At 35.7% G+C, this 18,742-nt stretch overlaps 1 protein-coding gene across 1 annotated transcript in view; it reads right to left on the bottom strand.

The window, feature by feature from the left end:
* The window catches only part of GALNTL6 (polypeptide N-acetylgalactosaminyltransferase like 6), a 1,706,608-nt gene that overhangs the window by 236,585 nt on the left and 1,451,281 nt on the right, over nucleotides 1-18,742 (bottom strand). The window contains 1 exon segment of the mRNA XM_053700241.1: nucleotides 10,922-11,039. Within this exon segment, the coding sequence (XP_053556216.1) occupies nucleotides 10,922-11,039 (118 nt within the window).

Here is an 18,742-nt window from a genome sequence, read left to right as displayed (position 1 = left end):
GATTGATAATAAGTGGCTTCAGCCAAACACTAACCATGAGTGAAAGAAAAGTTTTTGTGTTATCATTCATATTCTCTGAAAAATGGCCAAGAAATCATAAATTCTGCCAGGGTATGTAAACTTATGAGCACAACTGTAGATACATAATTATACTGTGCAGCACACTCATCAGTGTGTCCAGTAAGTCTTCTCATCATTCAAGGATTGAAGAATTGAATACCACTGAACCCCATGTATTAAACCTTGGCCTGACAAAGTTCCCAGCCAGGGAACCTGTTCACTATATTATAATTAGAATAAAATAATTAAAACATTTTATTGAAAGACATCTTGACAAAGCGTACAGTATTTCACCATTAAAAGGTTACAATGAATTGTATTACAAGAAAAATGTTTATTAATGATATTGTCCTTAAATGGCAAGGGATTTCAACTCCCAATGAGACCTTTTGCATATAAGCCAAGTGTCTATCATTTTACCTGTATAAAACAAAACAATCCACCATCCCTCTCTACCCTCCCAAGCCCTTAATTAAACAATTAACTGTCTATTAATTAGTTTCTTTAAAGGGATAGTAAACCCATTTTTTTTCTTTCGGATAGAGCATGCAATTTTAAACTTTCTAATTTACTCCTATTATCAATTTTTCTTCATTATCTTGCTATCTTTAATTTAAAAAACAAGACTAAAAGCTTTGGAGCCGGCATATTTTTGGTTCAGTACTCTGGATAGAGTAGGGCTTGCTGATTGGTGGCTACATTTAGTCATCCAATCAGCAAGCGCTACCCAGGTTCTCAACCTAAAATGGGCCGGCCCCAATGCTTTTATTCCTGCTTTTTTTAATAAAGATACCAAGAGAACAAAGAAAAATTGATAATATAAGTAAATTAGAAAGTTGCTTAAAATTGCATGCTCTATCAGAATCATGAAAGAAAAAATGTGGGTTTAGCATTCCTTTAACTCCAATTATATCTATCTATATTAATCTCTAAGTGTATTAGTATGCACACACCTCCTCATACCCATAATCATTACTTTAATGTCTAAGGGCCAAATGATCAAAGATTCTCCTGCTTGGAGATAAATTATAGTACAGACTTCACAGAGGCTGAACTCACTGATACTCTAAGGTAAAGGGCGAAGCCTGAAAGTTCAAGAGAGATGAGAGATCCATAGATAGTAGAGAGGCTCTCTGGGATACAGAAATTAACAGGGGAGAGTGAAGTTAATAGGAGAGCACCAGGGACTGATATAAAGTCTTAGTTCCAAGCAAATACAAATTAAATTTAAATTTTTAAATGTAATACAACTTAAAGGTCAAAATCTGAAGTCTAAACTAATATGCCATTGCACTGGGATTGTCTCTCCTTTATATCCAGAAATGAATGGAGCACTCTTTGAAAAAGCCAAGTAAAATTTGCTTTTTTAGAATCTTGTGAGGGATCTTGCAGTACTGGAGGATGTTCTATAATCTCATTTGAGCAGAGAGATTTCTATCATAAAGACCTGAATTAGAGATCTATATTTGGACTTATATGCTAATTGTAGTAAAGTTTGAAAATTTATTTTTTTTTAAAATTGGAAATTGCATCCTTAAACTATAGCCATACATTTTATTTATAAAATATTTTACAATAATTATTTAAGTAAGGAATTTTTAACCTGTTTCTTATATTACATATGTCATATGCAGTATTGACAAAACAAAACAAAATGACTATAGATAACAACAATGGGGTCAGTACACTATAATTAGAAGAAGAGTATGTGATTTGGGCTCCATGGTGTTATATTTGCCATGAAAGAAACTGTTACTGAAACAAAAGCCAGAACATTTTAGTATATGATTATGTGCAATATGTTGTTGCCATGGTTTAATCACAAAAAGAAGATCACAGAATTCCATTTATGATCTTCCTATTGACAGATTACAATAAAATTGGAAATTGGAAAATATAAGTAAGGATCATAAAAATGTCAGGAACTGAAGAGGTGATTTATACAAGTGAACCATTTAGAATTCAATCAGCTGAAAAATTCAGGCTAATAGTATATGCTTTAAATAAGATGTATTGAAGATGGAAACTTGATTAATGATGACAACACTGTCATTACTTCAACCATTGGTGCCCATAGCCTTGGGGTTATAACTGATGCAAAACCTTCATTACTTATAACATCCAATCTTTGGTTAATTCTTGCCTCTCTCACAGGAAAAATATATCTAAAACTAGCCATGTCCTCACTCAAGACTTGCCAAAGAGTCAAATCCATAAATGTATCATGTACTTCCTTGAGATGGTAATAAAACATGACAAACTGTATATATATATATATATATATATATATTAAAAAAAAATCGGCAATATACTTTATTTAATTTATCCCTCTTTCCTGTAATGCTATTCTGAAATTGTGAGCTTTTCAGTATCTGTTAGAAATGGTCCCTAATTGGCCACAGCAGAGAAGTTAATCTAAGTTACAACATGGCAGCACCCATTGATTTATAGACACAAAGGGGGATATTTATCAAAGCCTCAACTATGCTGCATTTGCCGGCACCAATACGCTCGCCTAACATCGCCTAACATTGTAGCCGTGGACTTGAATACGCTCTCCATATTTATAAAAAAAAGCCATCAAAAAAGCCAGAAAAAAGACACGCACCAAGTAGGGGGCGATGAGCATCGGACAGTTGTTAACTAACAGTCATCGATCCCGCATCTATTTGGCTTTTTGGCAACTTTATTTATACCCTGTCACTAAAAGCCATCGCTATACTAAAATGTTTAACCCCTTTCCCGCCGCTCCCTGACCCGGCCGCAACCTAAATAAAGTTATAAACCCCTATCCTGCCACTCCTGGACCCTGCCGCCACTAAATAAACAGATTAATCCCTATCCCGGTGCTCCAGGACCCTGCCGCCACTAAATAAACAGATTAATCCCTATCCCGGTGCTCCCGGACCCTGCCGCCACTAAATAAACTTATTAACCCCTAAACCTCTGGCCTCCCACATCACTACCACCAACTAAACCTATTAACCCCTAAACCAGCCCCCCAAATCCCCATAAAATAAATTAAGCTATAAACTCCTAAACCTAACAACCCGCTATCTTTAAATTAAAATTACGACATCTCTATCTAAAAATAAATTTAAAATTACCTGTAGAATTAAAATAAACTATTTTTAAACTATTAATTAGCCTACCATAACTATTATACTACAAATAAATTAAACTACCAATTACATTAACTAAATTACATATTAAAAAACCCTAACCCTACTCAAATTAATTAAATATACTATTAAACCTTATTTAAAATGACTAAATTACAAAAAAAATAAACGCTAAATTACAAAAAATAAAAAACACTAAATTAGGGGAAAAAAAACATTATCAAAAATAAAAAAGAATTACAACTAATCTAACAGCCCGATCAAAATAAAAAAGCCCCCCAAAATAAAAAAAACCTTAGCCTACAATAAACCACCAATGGCCCTTAAAAGGGCCTTTTGTGGGGCATTGCCCCAAAGAAATCAGCTCTTTTATCTATTGGCTGTTCCAATCAGCCAATAGGATTTGAACAGCTCTCATCCTATTGGCTGTTCCAATCAGCCAATAGGATTTTAGCAGCTCTAATCCTATTGGCTAATTGAAACCTTTCAGCCAATAGGAATGCAAGGGACACCATCTTGGATGACGTCACTTGCATTCAAGCTCCGGTTTACGGCGGCGACCATATTGAAGAGGAGCTCCGCGCCAGATGTCTTCAGGATGGACCCGCTCCACATCAGATGAATGAAGATAGAAGATGCCATCTGGATGAAGACTTCGCCAGCTGGATGAAGATGGAAGAGGCCGTCTGGATGAAGACTTCTTGCCGGCTAGATGGATCCTTCAAGCGGGACTTCAATAACTGTAAGTGGATCATCGGGGGTTAGTGTTCGTTTTTTTAAGGTTTTTTTTGGTGGATTTTATTTTTTTTACAGGTAAAATAGCTGATTTCTTTGGGGCAATGCTCCACAAAAGGCCCTTTTAAGGGCCATTGGTAGTTTATTGTAGACTAGGGTTTTTTATTTTGGGGAGGACTTTTTTATTTTGATAGGGCTGTTAGATTAGGTGTAATTCTTTCTTTTTGATTATGTGTTTTTTTTTCCTGTAATTTAGTGTTTTTTATTTTTTGTATTTTAGTAATTTTTAAAAAGGTTTAATAGTATATTTAATTAGAGTAGGGTTAGGGTTTTTAAATATGTAATTTAGTTAATTTAATTGGTAGTTTAATTTAATTGTAGTATAATAGTTAGGGTAGGTTAAGTAATAGTTTAAAAATAGTTTATTTTAATTGTACAGGTATGTTTAAATTAATTTTAAGATAGGGATGTTGTAATTTTAATTTAAAGTTAGCGGGTTGTTAGGTTTAGGGGTTAATAGCATAATATAGTTTATGGCGATGTGGGGGGCTGACGGTTTAGGGGTTAATAGGTTTAGTTGGTGGTAGTGATGTGGGAGGCCAGAGGTTTAGGGGTTAATAAGTTTATTTAGTGGTGGTGGGGTCAGGGAGTGGCGGGATAGGGGTTAATAAATTTTATTTAGGTGCCGGCGATATCGGGGCGGCAGATTAGGGGTGTTTAGACTCTGGGATTATGTTAGGGTGTTATGTGTAAACGCTACATGTTTTCTACCATATAAATCAATGGGATATCTGGCAACATTGAACATAAGCTTTCGCTGCTTTCAGACTTAAATTGATTCCTATGGCATCCGCGGCCTCCAGGGTGACGGATTGAAAACCAGGTACGCTGGGTCGGAATAGCTTTTTAACTTTGAAAAATTGTCAAATAGAGCCGAATATGTATTCGGAACAACTGTAATGATGTATGCATCGATCTGCGTTGGATTTAGACCGACGGATCGTATGTTACATCACAGATTTCAACATTTGCTGGTCTGTAGGCTTTGATAACTAGGTCGGATCAAGCTTGCAACAATTACGCTGCGGAATTCCGGCGTATTTGCGGTTGACGGCTTGATAAATATCCCCCTAAAACTTTACACTTATTTTGTCAATATGTAAACAGCTAATGAAACTTTAAAAATATTTAAACAGCTAATGAAACTTTAAAAATATATCTACATGTTATTCTAAGACTAATCTTTTATCTAGCATTTATTTAGTGTTTAATGTCCCTTTAAGCAACCATTGACTTGATAATTGCACCTATTTGCTTTCTGAGCAGGCATTGAGTTTGAATGTTGGTGCATGGGACCACCATAGCATACATACATTTGCTGCTAAAACAGTATTAGCTTTTACTAGAATTGTTTTACAAGTGTATTTTAACAATTATATTCAAAGTTAAAATTAAATAATACCCATTTCAGTTTAACTTGTAAGATGTGTGAACGTTATTTGCAATCTCGGTTGCTTGATCTCACCTATAAAGTTGCAACAAACTGTAGTATCACAGTTGTACGCTTTATGCATTGCGAACTTGTTTTATAGTCTGCCGTCTTGTGACTAACTATTTTTTTTTTCCTTTTGGACCTTGGCTATCAAATTTTATTCATATTCTCTTATATTTTTTCTATATCATGTATTTTAAAAACAGGGCAAATCAAGATAAAAGTCTATAGAGAAAACTATTTCTGCTTTAATTAATCAGTGGCTCAATCACAGCTATTAAGAAACTCAAGTATGTAAATAATATATGGTATTTTAGATGTAACAGGAGAACTGGTATTTAAAGGACATTAAACACTAAATACATTTTATAAGTATAGTATTGTGGTAATTCTTTGCCTCCCTCTAGTTATGGGTGCTGCCATAACGATCAAAAAAAGAATATCCCATCAGTGCATTAATGTAGCTCAACACAAGACAAAAATAAAATATGTCTGTTAGTTAAAATCTATCTGTCACTGCATTCCAGTGCTGATGTGTTTACACATGTGCAGCAACTCTACTGTAGATACAGCAGTGTAACCTAGATTCCAAAATGAAAGCACCCATAACTAGAGGGAGTGGCATGGAATAAAATTAATGTTTAGAATCCCTTTAAGGGACACTGCCTATTTCCAATCCCATTTCACTCTTTATTCTCCTTGAAGGACATGAAACCCAATTGTTTTCTTTCTTGATTCAGTTAAAGCATGCAATTTAAAATAACTTTCCCATTTATTTCTATTATCTAATTTGTTTTGTACTCTTTCGCCTAGATTACGAGTTCTGCGTTAGCCTTAAAAAGCAGCATTAAGGGGTTCTAACGCTGCTTTTTATCTAACGCTGGTATTACGAGTCAGGCAGGAAAGGGTCTACCGCTCACTTTCTTTCCGCGACTCGAGGCTACCGCAAATCCCCTTACGTCAATTGCGTATCCTATCTTTTCAATGGGATTTGCCTAACGCTGGTATTACGAGTCTTGGAAGAAGTGAGCAGTAGAGCCTCTACCGACAAGACTCCAACCGCAAAAAAAAGTCAGTAGTTAAGAGTTTTATGGGCTAATGCCGGAACATAAAGCTCTTAACTACAGTGCTACAATGTACACTAACACCCATAAACTACTTAGGAACCCCTAAACCGAGGCCCCCCCACATAGCAAACCCTATAATATAAATTTTTAACCCCTAATCTTCTGACCGGACATCGCCGCCACCTACATTATCCCTATAAACCCCTAATCTGCTGACCCTAACATCGCCGACACCTATATTATATTTATTAACCCCTAATCTGCTGCCCCCAACCTCGCCGCCACCTACCTACACTTATTAACCCCTAATCTGCCGACCAGACATCGCCGCCACTATAATAAATGTATTAACCCCTAAACCGCCGCACTCCCGCCTCGCAAACACTATAATAAATTGTATTAACCCCTAATCTGCCCTCCCTAACATCGCCACCACCTACCTTCAATTATTAACCCCTAATCTCCCGACCCCAACGTCGCCGCTACTATAATAAAGTTATTAACCCCTAAACCTAAGTCTAACCCTAACAGCCCCCTAACTTAAATATAATTTAAATTAAATGAAAAAAATTTACTAGAATGAAAAAATTTATTCCTATTTAAAACTAAATACTTACCTATAAAATAAACCCTAATATAGCTACAATATAACTAATAGTTACATTGTAGCTATTTTAGGATTTATATTTATTTTACAGGTATATTTGTATTTATTTTAACTAGGTACAATAGCTTTTAAATAGTTAATAACTATTTAATAGCTACCTAGTTAAAATAATAACAAAATTACCTTTAAAATAAATCCTAACCTAAGTTACAATTACACCTAACACTACACTATCAATACATGAATTAAATAAATTAATTACAATTATCTAAACTAAAATACAATTAAATAAACTAAACTATAATACAAAAAAACAAACACTAAATTACAGAAAATAAAAAAAATTACAAGAAGTTTAAACTAACTACACCTAATCTAAGCCCCCTAATAAAATAAAAAAGCCCCCAAAATAATAAAATGCCCTACAATATCCTAAATTACAAAGTATTCAGCTCTTTTACCAGGGCTTTTTGCGGGGCGTTGCCCCAAAGTAATCAGCTCTTTTACCTGTAAATTAAAATACAATACCCCCCCAACATTACAACCCACCACCCACATACCCCTACTCTAAAACCCACCCAAACCCCCTTAAAGAAAACTAACACTACCCCATTGAAGATCTCCCTACCTTGAGTCGTCTTCACTCAGCTGAGCCGAATTCTTCATCCAAGCAGGGCAGAAGAGGTCCTCCATCCGGTTGAAGTCTTCATCCAAGCAGGGCGGAAGAGGTCTTCCATCCGACTGAAGTGTTCATCCAAGCGACATCTTCTATCTTCATCCATCCGGAGCGGAGCGGCAGCATCCTGAAGACCTCCGACGCAGAACATCCATCCTGGTCGACGAATGACGGTTCCTTTAAATGATGTCATCCAAGATGGCGTCCCTCAAATTCCGATTGGCTGCTAGGATTCTATCAGCCGATTAGAATTAAGGTAGGAAAAATCTGATTGGCTGATTCAATCAGCCAATCGGATTGACCTCGCATTCTATTGGCTGATCGGAACAGCCAATAGAATGCGAGGTCAATCTTATTGGCTGATTGGATCAGCCAATCGGATTGAAATTCAATCTGATTGGCTGATTGAATCAGCCAATCAGATTTTTCCTACCTTAATTCCGATTGGCTGGTAGAATCCTAGCAGCCAATCGGAATTCGAGGGACGCCATCTTGGATGACGTCATTTAAAGGAAACGTCATTCGTCGACCAGGATGGATGTTCCGCGTTGGAGGTCTTCAGGATGCTGCCGCTCCGCTCCGGATGGATGAAGATAGAAGATGTCGCTTGGATGAACACTTCAATCAGATGGAAGACCTCTTCTGCCCCGCTTGGATGAAGACTTCAACCGGATGGAGGACCTCTTCTGCCCCGCTTGGATGAAGAATTCGGCTTGACTGAGTGAAGATGACTCAAGGTAGGGATATCTTCAATGGGGTAGTGTTAGGTTTTTTTAAGGGGGGTTTGGGTGGGTTTTAGAGTAGGGGTATGTGGGTGGTGGGTTGTAATGTTGGGGGGGTATTGTATTTTAATTTACAGGTAAAAGAACTGTTTACTTTGGGGCAATGCCCCACAAAAAGCCCTTTTAAGGGCTGGTAAAAGAGCTGATTACTTTGTAATTTAGGATAGCGTAGGGCATTTTATTATTTTGGGGGCCTTTTTTATTTTATTAGGGGGCTTAGATTAGGTGTAATTAGTTTCAACTTCTTGTAATTTTTTTATTTTCTGTAATTTAGTGGGGGTTTTTTTGTATTATAGTTTAGTTTATTTAATTGTATTTTAGTTTACATAATTGTAGTTAATTTTTTTAATTAATTTATTGATAGTGTAGTGTTAGGTGTAATTGTAATTTAGGTTAGGATTTATTTTACAGGCAATTTTGTAATTATTTTAACTAGGTAGCTATTAAATAGTTATTAACTATTTAATAGCTATTGTACGTAGTTAAAATAAATACAAAGTTGCCTGTAAAATAAATATAAATCCTAAAATAGCTACAATGTAACTATTAGTTATATTGTAGATATATTAGGGTTTATTTTATAGGTAAGTATTAATTTTTAAATAGGAATACTTTTTTTCATTATAGTAAGATAGCGGGGGCGGCGGTTTAGGGGTTAATACATTTATTATAGTGGCGGCGATGTCCGGTCGGCAGATTAGGGGTTAATAATTGTAGGTATGTGGCGTCGATGTTGGGGGGACAGATTAGGGGTTAATAAATATAATGTAGGTGTTGGCGATGTTAGGGACAGCAGATTAGGGGTTCATAGCTATAATGCAGTTTGCGGCGGTGTCCGGAGCGGAAGATTAAGGGTTAATAGTATAATGCAGGTGTCAGCGATAGCGGGGCAGCAGATTAGGGGTTAATAAGTGTAAGATTAGGGGTGTTTAGACTCAGGGTTCATGTTAGGGTGTTAGGTGTAGACTTAGAAAGTATATTCCCATAGGAAACAATGGGGCTGCGTTAGAAGCTGAACGCTGCTTTTTTGCAGGTGTTAGGTTTTTTTACAGCCAGCTCAGCCCCGTTGTTTCCTATGGGGAAATCGTGCATGAGCACTTTTTTCCAGCTTACCGCTACCGTAGGCAACGCTGGTATTGAGAGTTGAAGTGGAGCTAAATTTGTCTCAACGCTCCCTTTTCTGAGGCTAACGCAGCCATTCAGACAACTCTAAAGACCAGCATTGTCTTAAGGGAGCGCTGGAAAAAAAGGCTCGTTAGCACCGCGGGTCTTTACCGACAAAACTCGTAATCTAGGCGTTTGTTTCCTTGGTTTAAAAGTATAGCTAGGTAGACTCAGAAGCTGATGATTGGTGGCAGCACATATATGCATCTTGTCATTGGCTTTCAACTTGCTCCTAGTAGTGCATTACTACTCATTCAACACAGGATACAAAGAGAATGAAGCAAATTAGATAATATAAGTAAATTGGAAAGTTGTTTAAAATTGTATGATTTATCTGAATCACAAAAGAAAGATTTTGGGTATAATGTTCCTTAAACATCATATGATGTCCCAGGTTGGAAGTCTAAGTTATTTGGGAAGAGTATACTGTTTAGTAAGTATTGCAATGTGTATGTATGAATATATATGAGATATACAACCACAAATGTGTCCTCACAAATTCATAATTAAGAACAAAATAAAAGGTGGTCAAAGGATCCCTATAAAAGTTTTGTAGATAAAGTCAATATTGATTCCTATTATAGCATGTTATATAGAGATGAATAAATACAACAAATTAAAGCACAATATGCAGAATTTGTGGTTCAAATTCAAACAGGGTACGTAATTATATAAATAAAACATAATAATGACACCTACTTAGACAATAAACATAATACAATGTTAAATTATATTGTCCCAAAGCAATGATACACAAAATAAAAACTAAATAGATGTAATAGAATTAAAAAGCAAATACCCACAGCAAATATTACAATGTTGTGTACAGCTTAATCACAACATGAAATACATTTATTACATTAAAAATCTATACCAAACTCTGACATAACGTTATATATTGCTAATGTTGATATTTGCCACTTCATTTGAACCACAAATGCTAAGGGTTGCAGGAACAAGGCTTATCTAAACCACTTTAAATAAGGTATAATATAGAACCTCTTGACCTTGATTTATTTTCTTACTTAGGATTATGAATTGTTTCTTTGTTTTATATTTCTATTGTAAATTGTGAGTATTGTGCATAGCTTTTCTAAGCAGATAATTGTCCTACAGAATGATTTTGATTCTGTATGTTTTTGTCTGTTTCTAATTGCATGCCATTTACAAAAGAGCATGGATACAATAATTACTCTGAAAATCGTTCTTTACTTACCTTAAAGGATATTTCATACTGCTCTCCTCCCCAGATTTCTAGACCAGGATCATAGCCACCAAGTTCCCAAAACCACTTTCGATTAACAGCAAATAAACCACCAGCCATTACAGGGGATCTGGATAGAGAGGAAAAAAAATCAATAATTCAAGCCGAATTCATTGTGTGGGAAAACTGCATAAATAGAGTTCTTTATTTGTAAGTACACTGTGCAATTTTGATGCAGTAAAATACACAATTACCTGAGTAAACAACTGCTGAAATGAAAATAAGTACATTAAACTTATATTTATGTAGTTTAGCGGACTCCTTTCCTTAAAACGTTTAACATTGTACAGTAGTTGAAAGTCATTTGTGAAATGCTAGTTTGTTAACCTTTTTATTTTGCTTTTGATGCACCATACTTGATGCAACTTTTTAATGTATACTATGAATGGTGTTTACAGCACCTACTTTGATAACAAATTCGTCTGGCAGCTTTTTTTTTTTTCTAATTAAAACAATATTTGTAGCTCTATTTATAAAGCTGCAGATTAAAGGGATATGAAATCCCCCAAAAAATCTTTAGTGATTCAGACAGAATTTACCATTTTTAAAAAAAAAAAAATAGATAAATGAGTTACAAAGTCTGTAATAAAAAAAGAGTGCTTTACCCCTGCAATTATTTAGGAAAAATTCTCACTGAATAATACAGGAACGATTTTTAACCATTCATACTTTATCTTTATTGGTTTAACTATTCAATCATACACGTTTAAAAACACTTAAACTCTCTAGATATCAATATATAGCATAAATGTGTGAATAATACCTCTGAGAATCATGTATCTATCTGTGAAACATTATACTTGGTTTGTATAATATCAAGCAGTCAGATACAAACATTATCTTTTGTAGTCGGCTATTAATAAATTCAGAAATAATGCTGTAACAAGAGGACCTGTTAATGTGTGGAATGTCAGATTATGAGATTAAAGCTATCTAGCTAATACTCTATCTGTAAATTTAAAGTCCTTGCTTGCACAGTCAACTTTAGCACAGCTGTTCAGTGTAATAGATTCTGTCTGCTTAAAATCTCTAGATAATAATATTTAGTATAGGTGTGTGAATAACACCTCTGAGAATCATGTATCTAGATATAAAAAATTGTACTTGGTTTGTATAATATCAAGCAGTCAGATACAAACAATCAGATAGATTATGAATTTGGTGTTATGAGTATAACGCTGCTTTTTCCCTAACACCGGTATTACAAGTCTTGTAGGTATAGCTGTACTGCACACCTTGTTGGCTGTCACGCAACGTCAGTACCGCACTTTTAAAAAAGTTTTTTTTAAATGGGACTTTCATAGCGTCGGTATTACGAGTTTTTCCTGGGAGGTACACCCTATAGCGACAAGATCCGTACTGCCATCTAAAGTCAGTAGTTATGAGTTTTATGTTACAAAGCTGTAACATAAAACTCATAACTAAACTGTCACAAAGTACACTAACACCCATAAACTACCTATTAACCCCTAAACTGAGGCCCTCCCGCATCGTAAATAACAAAATACAATTATTAACCCCTAATCTGCTGCTCCGCTACTTAAAAAAATTATTAACCCCTATTCCGCCGCTCCCCGACGTCGTTGCAGCTATAAAAAAATTATTAACCCCTAAGCCGCCGCCCTCCCGCATCACAAACACTATTTAAATATTATTAAACCCTAATCTGCCATCCGCCCACTCCACCGCTATAATAAACGTATTAACCCCTAAACCTAACCCTAACGTAACCCTAATCCTAACATCCCCTAACTTAAATATAATTTAAATAAATCTAAATAAAACATACTCGCTTAGATTACAAATTTTGCGTTAGAGGCTGTGCGGTGCTAACGAGCAGTTTATGCTCACCGCTCACTTGCAGACAGCAGTGGTATTACGGGTTTTTACAAACCCGGCGTTAGCAGCAAAAAAGTGTGCGTAGAGCAAAATTTAGCTCCACATCTCACCTCTATACCAGCGCTGCTTACGTTTGCAGTGAGCTGGTAAAACGTGCTTGTGCACGATTTCCCCATAGGAATCAATGGGGGAGAGATGGCTGAAAATAAACCTAACACCTGCAAAAAAGCAGCGTAAAGCTCCTAACGCAGCCCCATTGATTCCTATGGGGAAACACATTTTATGTCTATACCTAACACCCTAACATGAACCCCGAGTCTAAACACCCCTAATATTACACTTATTAACACCTAATCTGCTGCCCCCGACATCGCCGCCACCTGCAGTATATTATTAACCCCTAATCTACCGCTCCGGACACTACCGCCATCTACATTATACTTATGAACCCCTAATCTGCCGCCCCCAACATCGCCGACACCTATTTTTTATTTATTAACCCCCTAATCTGCCGCCCCCAACGTCGCCGCCACTATAATAAAGTTATTAAACCCTAAACCTAAGTCTAACCCTAACCCTAACACCCCCTAACTTAAATATAATTAAAATAAATCTAAATAAAATTACTACAATAAACTAAATAATACCTATTTAAAACTAAATACTTACCTATAAAATAAACCCTAAGCTAGCTACAATATAACTAATAGTTACATTGTATCTAGCTTAGGGTTTATTTTTATTTTACAGGCAACTTTGTATTTATTTTAACTAGGTACAATAGTTATTAAATAGTTATTAACTGTTTAATAACTACCTAGTTAAAATAAAGACACATTTACCTGTAAAATAAAACCTAACCTAAGTTACAATTACACCTAACACTACCCTATAATTAAATTAATTACCTAAATTAAATACAATTAATTACAATTAAATAAAATTATCTAAAGTACGAAAAAAACAAACACTAAATTTCAGAAAATAATAAAGAAATTACAAGATTTTTAAAATAATTACACCTACTCTAATCCCCCTAACAAAATAAAAAAGCCCCCCAAAATAAAAAAAGCCCTACCCTACACTAAATTACAAATAGCCCTTAAAAGGGTCTTTTGCGGGGCATTGCCCCAAAGTAATCAGCTCTTTTACCTGTAAAAAAAAATTACAAAGCCACCCCCAACATTAAAACCCACCACCCACACAACCAACCCTACTCTAAAACCCACCCAATCCCCCCTTAAAAAAACCTAACACTAAACACTTGAAGATCACCTTACCGGGAGACGTCTTCACCCAACTGGGCAGAAGTGGTCCTCCAGACGGGCAGAAGTCTTCATCCAACCTGGCAGAAGTGTTCCTCCAGACGGGCAGAAGTCTTCATCCAGACGGCATCTTCTATCTTCATCCATCCGACGCGGAGCGGGTCCATCTTCAACACATCCGACCCCGGGCATCCTCTTCTGTCCATGGCCAATGACTGAATGAAGGTTCCTTTAAATTACGTCATCCAAGATGGCATCCCTTCAATTCTATCAGCCAAGAAGAAGCCAAGAATTCTATCAGCCAAGACTTCTGCCGGCTTCAAGGAGGACTTCTGCCCGCTTGGATGAAGAATTCTGCTGCCTGGATGAGGATGGATGTCCGGTCTTCAAAAATTGTAAATGGATTGTTGGGGGTTAGTGTTTTTTAAGGGTTTATTGGGTGGATTTTATTTTTAGATTAGGTTTTTGGGCAATTTAAAAGAGCTAAATGCCCTTTTCAGGGCAATGCCCATCTAAATGCCCTTTTCATGGCAATGGGGAGCTTAGGTTTATTTAGATATTATTTTTTGGGGGGTTTGGTTGTGTGGGTGGTGGGTTTTACTGTTGGGGGGTTGTTTGTAAAAGAGCTGATTTCTTTGGGGCAATGCCCCGCAAAAGGCCCTTTTAAGGGCCATTGGCAGTGTAGTATAGGCTAGGGTTTTTTATTTTGGGGGGGGGATTATTTTGATAGGGCTATTAGATTAGGAGTAATTCGTTTTTATTTTTGATAATTTATTTTTTTTATTTTACCCGCACAAGCCGTTTTTTGCAAAGCTGTAATAGCAGCGCTATTAAAGGTGAGCGGTGAAAATAACTTGCAAGTTATTAGCGAGCCAGTCATAATGCAAAACTTGTGATCTGGCTGAATATCTTTTGTAGTCGACTATTAATAAATTAAAAAATAATGCTGTAACAAGAGGACCTGTTAATATGTGGAATGTCAGGTTATGAGATTAAAGCTATCTAGCTAATGCTCTATCTGTAATTATAAAGTCCTTGCTTGCACAGTTAACTTTAGCATAGCTGCTCAATGTAATAGATTCTGTCTGCTTGAACTCTCTCGATATCAATATATAGCATAGGTGTGTGAATAATACCTCTGAGAGTCATGTATCTAGATATGAAACATTGTACTTGGTTTGCATAATATCAAGCCGTTAGATACAAACAAGATCTTGCTTCTGTCTTTAAAACATCTGTCATTATTGTCATGCTACTGATGTATTCATTACTTTTATTACAAATACCAACCTGTAATAAACTGATCCTGCATATGGTCCTATTACCAAACAATATCTCTGTGGTATAATACAAAATACACACAACAAGTGAAAGTATGTACAATAAGAACATTTAGAACTTATTCTCCTTAGTGCTATATTGCCCCCCCTAACAGGTGCTTGTTGATTACAGAAATATTTGGCACCTATAGGTACTTACCATTAGTATTACTTTACCTACTATCTTGTTACCATTTTAAAAAAATGTTTCCAATTTACTTCTATTATAAAATTTTCTTCGTTCCCATGGTATTTCGTGTTGAAGAGATACCTAGATAGCCACCTGAAGCACTACATGGCAGGAAATAGTGCTGCAATATATTGCTATTGCAAATGGATAACATTCTTGCAAAACTGTTGCATATAGTGCTCCAGAAATGGGCCAGCTACTAAGCATACATTGTTGCTTTTCAACAAAAGATGTCTAGAGAATGAATAAAACTTGAAGATAGAAGTAAATTAGAAAAAAGTTATTTAAAATTGCTCTATCTGAATCATGAAAGAAACATTTTGGGTTTCATATCCCTTTAAGCTTAGGAACCTTTGCAATGTATGCTCACTTATGCAAAACTGAAAACTTGTTACTTACGACTACTGCTTCTGAATCTCTTTGCCACCTCAGAGGTGGGGAAATTAAACTCATTCCACACTGATATGTCTGGGAAATGCTTTTTTTTGAGTTATTTGTTGTGCAGGGACGGGGGCTGCCCAAACGTTGCACAACAATGATGCTACTCGCTCTCCCTCAAACTGGGCAGACAGGTGCCGTATATTGATAAATTGAGTCCTTTGACATCCTTTTGTTGTTAACTAGTATGTGTGCTTATGTTGTTTAGGCTTTTTGAAAATTTGCCATTTTTCTGACCGTGAACTTGTCTGATGACCTTACGCATGTTTGACTATGCTCCTACCTGTCTGCTTGATTTGGGCTTTAACCATTGGCTGTTACTGATTACATTTCTGTGAGGTGCTTTGGTCTGATTATTGTTTCTGAATTTGATCCCAACTTTCATACAATTTTCCTATACTCTATAAGTTCCTATTTGTCTTCTTCCTGACCTAATCCAGCATGTGTGTGTTCTTTACTAATCCTTATTCCTGCCGTCCAGTTTAAGGTAGATTAGCAGTTATCTATCTATCTATCTATCTATCTATCTATCTATCTATCTATCTATCTATCTATATGTCTGTCCATCCATCTGTCTTTTGTAATATGCAGACATTTAACAATGTTTGTAATCAATTGCAGATACTTTTAAGGTTTACTGCTCCTTTAATTTAAGGGAATTTTGTTTGTTGTTTAGATTGCTTAGATTCTGGTGTTTAGTCACTAAGCTGCACATATGTAGAATTTATCCAGGACCAATGCAAAAACAATATAAAAAACACACGATTATCAAGATAATGCACTGTTTCTGTCATAATATGAGTTCAGTCATAAGATATTTTACCCAAAAGGTTTGATTCCCCTTAAGTCAGATCAATATAAACCCTGCTGATTTATTCTGCATAATATTTATGCTGTGTGTATTCTTTTGTTCCCAATACATACTGTATGTTATTTAATGTTAAAAAAGAACAATAAGGTAATATTCTATTTCCTATATATTTTATAATATGTGCAGTCTAATTTCCGGATTGTTTTCTTATACATATTAACAGAATTCCTAAGGAAATTGTCAATGGAATAGAAAATAATTTGCATTCTGAGATGATTAAAGTTCTGTATCTTTTTTCTTATTTGAAATGTCAAATGTCTTCAATTTCAGATAGCACTATTGGATACATGCTACACTAGCATGCAAGAGACTTCTGGGAGTCCGTCTGAAATGTCATTGAAAGTACAAGAGCCCTGGAGGACTTATTGTACAGTGCATTGCTAAATCTCTTATTATCTGCTGCTCTACTAGTCATTACTTCAATTTTATTTTGTCATAGCTGATGGTATTACTAACACACCAGTTTTAGGGACAGCTAAGCAGATGATCAATATACTGACATTGTAGGAAAATAATTTCTTCCTGCAATGCATTCTTACTCAATTGGTTTCCTGAAAACAGAAGACTACAGATTTCTGCAGTTTTACTCAAGCTTCGACTGCACTGGCTCAACTTTAAATTAGAATGTTACAATGATATTTTGATTACACTCTTATCTTCGTGACACTCACTGTCATTTTTGCAATATTGCTCGGAATAAAATTGACGGTGAACAGTGCACATCTGACAATCAAGGGCAACAACTTTGGCAGACTCACAGAATGTCAGATGTCTTTAAGCTATTTTTCTGTCTCATTTTCTTTTGTCAGCTGGTTCCAGTTTTTAATTCAAATTGCCACCACAGATATCTAAAGTTGGACAGATGGCAATTTTAACCACCTCACTCATACGGAAGCACTGGACATGCTTAACTGCAATAAAGTGGTGGGAAAAAATCAAACAAAATATCCACTTACTGTTTTACAGTTTTACTTTTACTTAAAGAGACATAAAAATGCAAAAATAATATCCTCTGTTTCATTAGAGCATTTGATTTTTTGACAAATTACCATTTTTATTATGTGCCTAAATCTCTCAAAGGTGGTTGAATTTACATTTAAAGTCATACACCAGGCACATTGTTCTATAGAACCTAAAAAGTACATAGGTGCAATCATGCTTCAGATGAATACAAAATTATCCAAATTTGCTGATTTGTCGAGTCATTTGATACATGAACAGTAAAATACATTATTGGACGAAACAAACGAAAAACAAATGATTGCTTGAAAAAATATATTTGTTCATGCCGTTTGGGGCCAAAAAAGGTTGAGAAATAGGGGGAATGTTATATTGTTTGTTTAATAAGCTCCTCTGTTTATAATGATATAAGGGGGTCTTACCATTCATTTGTCCATCGCCCCTGTCCAATCGTGCCTTAGTATTACTAATGACTTATGTTAGAGACAGCCAGTCAGGCACTAAATGCTGGATTGTAGTCATACAGGAGTTGTATGTTCTTTAAGCATAGAAAAATGGGTTCTTTTAATTGTTTGAATCCTATAATGTAAGATTTGTGTTAAAATTAATTGTCTACATTAGCTATTCCCATTGCAATTAGCAGTGACAAATCCAAATCCAATATTCGTCTGAACCAAATGCCTGCATGGACAAGATTCAACCAAACCGAATGTTTTAAAAAATCAGAAACTAATCTTTCAGGCAAAACAAATTTTTCACCCGTGCACATGTCTACTAAGAAGGACATGACCATTGATTTGTGTATACATATGCTTTTAATCACTCCTGATTGGCTCACTATGTCCCTCTCTGGAGTGGAAAAGCATTGCGTTTAGCTGTGTATTTAAACCC

This window comes from Bombina bombina, chromosome 2 (assembly GCF_027579735.1).
Source record: "Bombina bombina isolate aBomBom1 chromosome 2, aBomBom1.pri, whole genome shotgun sequence".
In the NCBI taxonomy this organism is placed as follows: Eukaryota; Metazoa; Chordata; class Amphibia; order Anura; family Bombinatoridae; genus Bombina; species Bombina bombina.
Note: the sequence above shows the minus strand (reverse complement) of the source record. Positions and strands in the feature narration are given on the sequence as shown.